The sequence below is a fragment of the Oxyura jamaicensis genome, unplaced genomic scaffold (genome assembly GCF_011077185.1).
Source record: "Oxyura jamaicensis isolate SHBP4307 breed ruddy duck unplaced genomic scaffold, BPBGC_Ojam_1.0 oxyUn_random_OJ71322, whole genome shotgun sequence".
Classification (NCBI taxonomy): Eukaryota; Metazoa; Chordata; class Aves; order Anseriformes; family Anatidae; genus Oxyura; species Oxyura jamaicensis.
Window position 1 is genome coordinate 1 of NW_023310460.1, and position 3834 is coordinate 3834.

At 72.6% G+C, this 3834-nt stretch overlaps 1 protein-coding gene across 1 annotated transcript; it reads right to left on the reverse strand.

Annotated features, from left to right (window-relative positions):
- Positions 1-62: 62 nt before the first annotated feature.
- On the reverse strand, positions 63-3588 carry TYMP (thymidine phosphorylase; the record flags this gene model as incomplete). Its single annotated transcript, XM_035314193.1, has 7 exons — positions 2951-3588; positions 2258-2460; positions 2059-2157; positions 1376-1505; positions 1125-1243; positions 864-1026; positions 63-457 (listed from the first exon to the last, which is right to left on the reverse strand). Coding segments are annotated over exons 1-7 (1236 nt in total), but the record flags the coding sequence as incomplete, so codon positions are not given.
- Positions 3589-3834: the final 246 nt, after the last annotated feature.

A 3834-nucleotide genomic window follows, 5' to 3' on the forward strand; every position in this document is an offset into this window, starting at 1 on the left:
GGTGGTGGGGAGCGGGGGGGGGCACTGGGACGTGGGGGTGGTGGGGAGAAGGGGGGGGGTACCGGGACATGGGGGTGCTGAGCACTGGGGGGGCACCAGGACGTGGGGATCTGGGGCTCGGCAGGGAGCTGAGCCCCCCGTGGTGCCCACAGGGGTGGTGCTGGGGGTGCTGGGGGCTGCGGGTGGGGACGCAGGGTGGTGGCAGGGACCCCCGCCCCCCCCTCACCTTCGCAGGGCGCCAGCAGCTCCTCGCGGGTGCCCGCCTGCCCCAGGACCTGGTGGCGCTGCTGGGGGGTCCCCGTGCAGAGCAGGCGGGCGGTGTCGGGGGGCACCCCCTGCGCCCCCAGCATGGCCTCGAAGGTGCGCAGGGCCGAGCCGTCGTCCAGCGCCCGCGCCAGCCGCTCCTGGCCCTGCTCCGCCGTCGGGGCCATCCCGCACTGCCACAGCAGCAGCCCGCCTGCGGGCATGGCACGGCGCTGGGACCCCTGCAACCCCCCCGCCAGGGTGCAGGGAGGGGCTGGGGACCAGGAGTAGACCCCCAGAGATGAGTGGGGGGAGCCTGGGGGCTGGGGGCTGGGGCTGGGGGGCCACAAAGGGGCAGGGGATGTGGGTGGGGGTGTGGGGAGGACAGGGACCGGGAGCAGCAGTGTGGGGACGGTGAGGGCTCAGGGCACGGGGCAAGGGGTGGGGAGAGGGCTGGGGGTGCAGGACGGGGGGGGGGACAGGATGGGGCAGGGGGCCCGGGCTGTGAGTGGAGTGGGGGGGGACACGGGGTCTGTGCACGGGCACAGAGCTGGGGCAGGGGGCTCGTGCGTGGCCTTGGGCAGTGCCAACCCCGTCCCCATCCCCGTCCCCGTCCTGACCCAGCACCGTCACCAGCTCCCGCAGGTCAGCGGGGCCGTTTCCCTCCAGGCACTGCAGCGCCTCCAGCACCTCCAGCGAGTTGCCCACGCAGCGCCCCAGGGGCTGGTCCATGCTGCTCAGCACGGCCGCCGTGCGGATGCCCAGCTCCTTGCCCACCGCCACCTGCACAGGGGCACCGGGCATCGTGGGGGGCACCGGACTGGGGGTGCCGGCCCCAGCGCTGTCCCCTGGAGGGGTCCCGTGGGGGGCCGTGGGCTCACCAGGCTCTGGGCCAGCTCCCGCGCGCTCTCCAGGGTCGGGTACAGCGCCGCGCTCCCGAACTTGACGTCCAGCACCAGCGCTGAGATCTGCTCTGCCGCCTTCTTGCTCAGGATGGAGGCTGGGGACGGGGCAGCCCTGTGGGTCGCAGCAGCCCCCACCCCACAGACCCAGCCCCACACCCACTCCCCAGGCCCTGCTTGGCCGGGGGGGTCCTGTCCCAGTGCCCCCGCACGCCCCAGCCCCCCGGTACCTGTGATGAGGGGGAGGCTGTCGACGGTGGCGGTGACGTCCCGCAGGCTGTACAGCACCCGGTCAGCCGGCACCAGCTCCTCGCTCTGCCCCACGATGCAGCAGCCCACCTGCTCCAGGATGCTCTGCATCTGTGGGGCCAGGGACATCAGGGTCCTGCATCCCACATCCCACCCGCATCCCGCATCCCACCCGCATCCTCCTCCCCATCCCCTTCCCACGTCCCGCCCGGGTCCCATCAGCATCCCATGTCCCATCTGCATCCTGTGTCTGTCTCATCAGCATCCCGCATCCATCTGCATCCCGCATCCCATCCACATCCCACATCCATCCGCACCCCACATCCATCTGCACCCACATCCATCTGCACCCCACATCCCATCCGTATCCCGCATCCCGTTGGCATCTTGCACCCCATCCACATTCCATCAGCATCCTGCATCCCACGGGCATCCCACACCCTGTTGGCATCCCGCCTCCCCTCGGCCCATCCTGCATACCCTCGGCCTGTCCCGCATCCCCTCGGCATCCCATGTCCCGCTCTGTGCCACCCAGTCCCATCCCATTCCCATCCCCATCCCCACCCATGTCCCCACCCCATGTCCCCACCCCGTGTCCCCATCCCCACCCCATGTCCCCACCCCGTGTCCCCACCCCCTGTCCCCATCCCGTGTCCCCCCGCACCTGCTCAGGGCTCTGGGAGACGCAGAAGCCGGGGATGGCCTCCAGCTTGTCCAGCGTGCCCCCGGTGTGCCCCAGCCCGCGGCCGCTGATCATGGGCACCTGTGGGCGCAGGCGGGTGGGTGCAGGGGACCCTGCGGTGCTGCCCATCCCCGTCCCTGTCCCCATCCCCATCCCCGTCCCTGTCCCCGTCCCCGCTCACCTTGCAGCCGCACGCGGCCAGGGCAGGGGCCAGGGCCAGGCTGACCTTGTCCCCGACGCCGCCGGTCGAGTGTTTGTCCACCAGCCGCCCCCGCCAGCCCTGCGGCCAGGCCAGCAGCCGCCCCGAGGCCGCCATGGCGCGCGTCAGCGCCAGCGTCTCCTGCACGTCCATGCCCCGCAGCCGGACGGCCATCAGCATGGCCCCTGGGGGCAGGGGGGGATCCCCAGTGACCCTGCCTGGGACCCCCCAGTGCCCCCCAGTGCCCCCAGCCGCATCCCCCCGCTGCGTCCGTGTCCCCCGCTGCGTCCCACTGCGCTCCCTTTTGCTGCATCCCTGTGCCAGGAGCCCCCCTGCCCCCCCCATCCCTCTCACATCCCCCCAGCGTGTCCCCAGCCCGTGTCCCCCCAGCCCTGCCACGTCCCAGCTGCGCTGCCTTTGGCGTGTCCCTGTGCCAGGTCCCCTGGCTGTGTCCTCCCCAGGGATGTCCCCGGGTGTGTCCCGCCGTGCCCAATTCCCCACCATGTCCCCGTGCCATGTCCCCCGCGTCCCCCCCACGCCTCTCCTGCCCCCTGCCCCACGCATGCCAGCGGCATCCCCCCGCCACCAGCCCCCTCCTGCCTCCCCCTTGCCCCCTTCCAAGTCCCCCCGGAGCGCTCCCGTGCTGTGTCCCCCCTGGCCCCGCCGTGCCCCCACCGATCTGGCCCTCCTGCACAGAGCCCTCGGCCACGCCGCGCACGAAGCTCTGGATCTCCTCATCCCGCAGCCGCTCGCCGTCCCGCTTCCTGCGGATCAGGGCCGGGAGGGAGAGCGGGGCGTCCATCGCTGCTCCCCTGCCGCTGTCACCACTTCCTTGCCACCGGCACCGCCGCCTGCCCAGCCTGGCCCCGTGCCCGCGTCACGGAGGCGCCTTGGGCACTGGACTCTGCCCCCGGGGCAGGGATCGAGGTGGCAGGGCTGGGGCTGGGCTTGGGTGCCCTTGTCCTTTCTTGGCTGCCCCCGGTGTTTCGGTTCCCGACAGTGACGTGGGGCAGGTGCAGGGCCCTGCGTGTCCCCGCCTGCCTTGGCACGGGGTGCGGCTCAGCACCCTCCACGCCCATGGCACCCGGGGTGGGTGCAGCACCCACAGGTCCCTCGGTGCCCACGGTAGGAGCGGCACCCAGGGCGCCCTCAGCACCCCCGGCACCCCGGTCCCGCAGTGCCTTGCTGAGTGTCCCCTCCCTGTCCCCACAGGGCTGTGGTGACGCTGGCACGGCCGCTGCGGCGGCGCAGGGCACAGGGGGTGGCAGTGGCATGGCCCTGACCCGATCGGTCCCAGCCCCACCGGTGCCCACGATGCCAGCACCCACGGCACTGGGACAGGAGCAGTGGAAATAAGGGGGGGGGGGGCCCCGGGGGGGGGGGGGGGACAAGGGGTAAAGGGACGTGAGGGACGTGGGGGCTTGGGGAGCATGAGGGGACACGGGGTGATTGGGAATGTGTGGGGACAGGGATGGGGTGGGGATGGGGTGGGGATGGGGTGGGGATGGGATGGGGATGGGATGGGGAGGGGATGGGATGGGGATGGGATGGGGATGGGA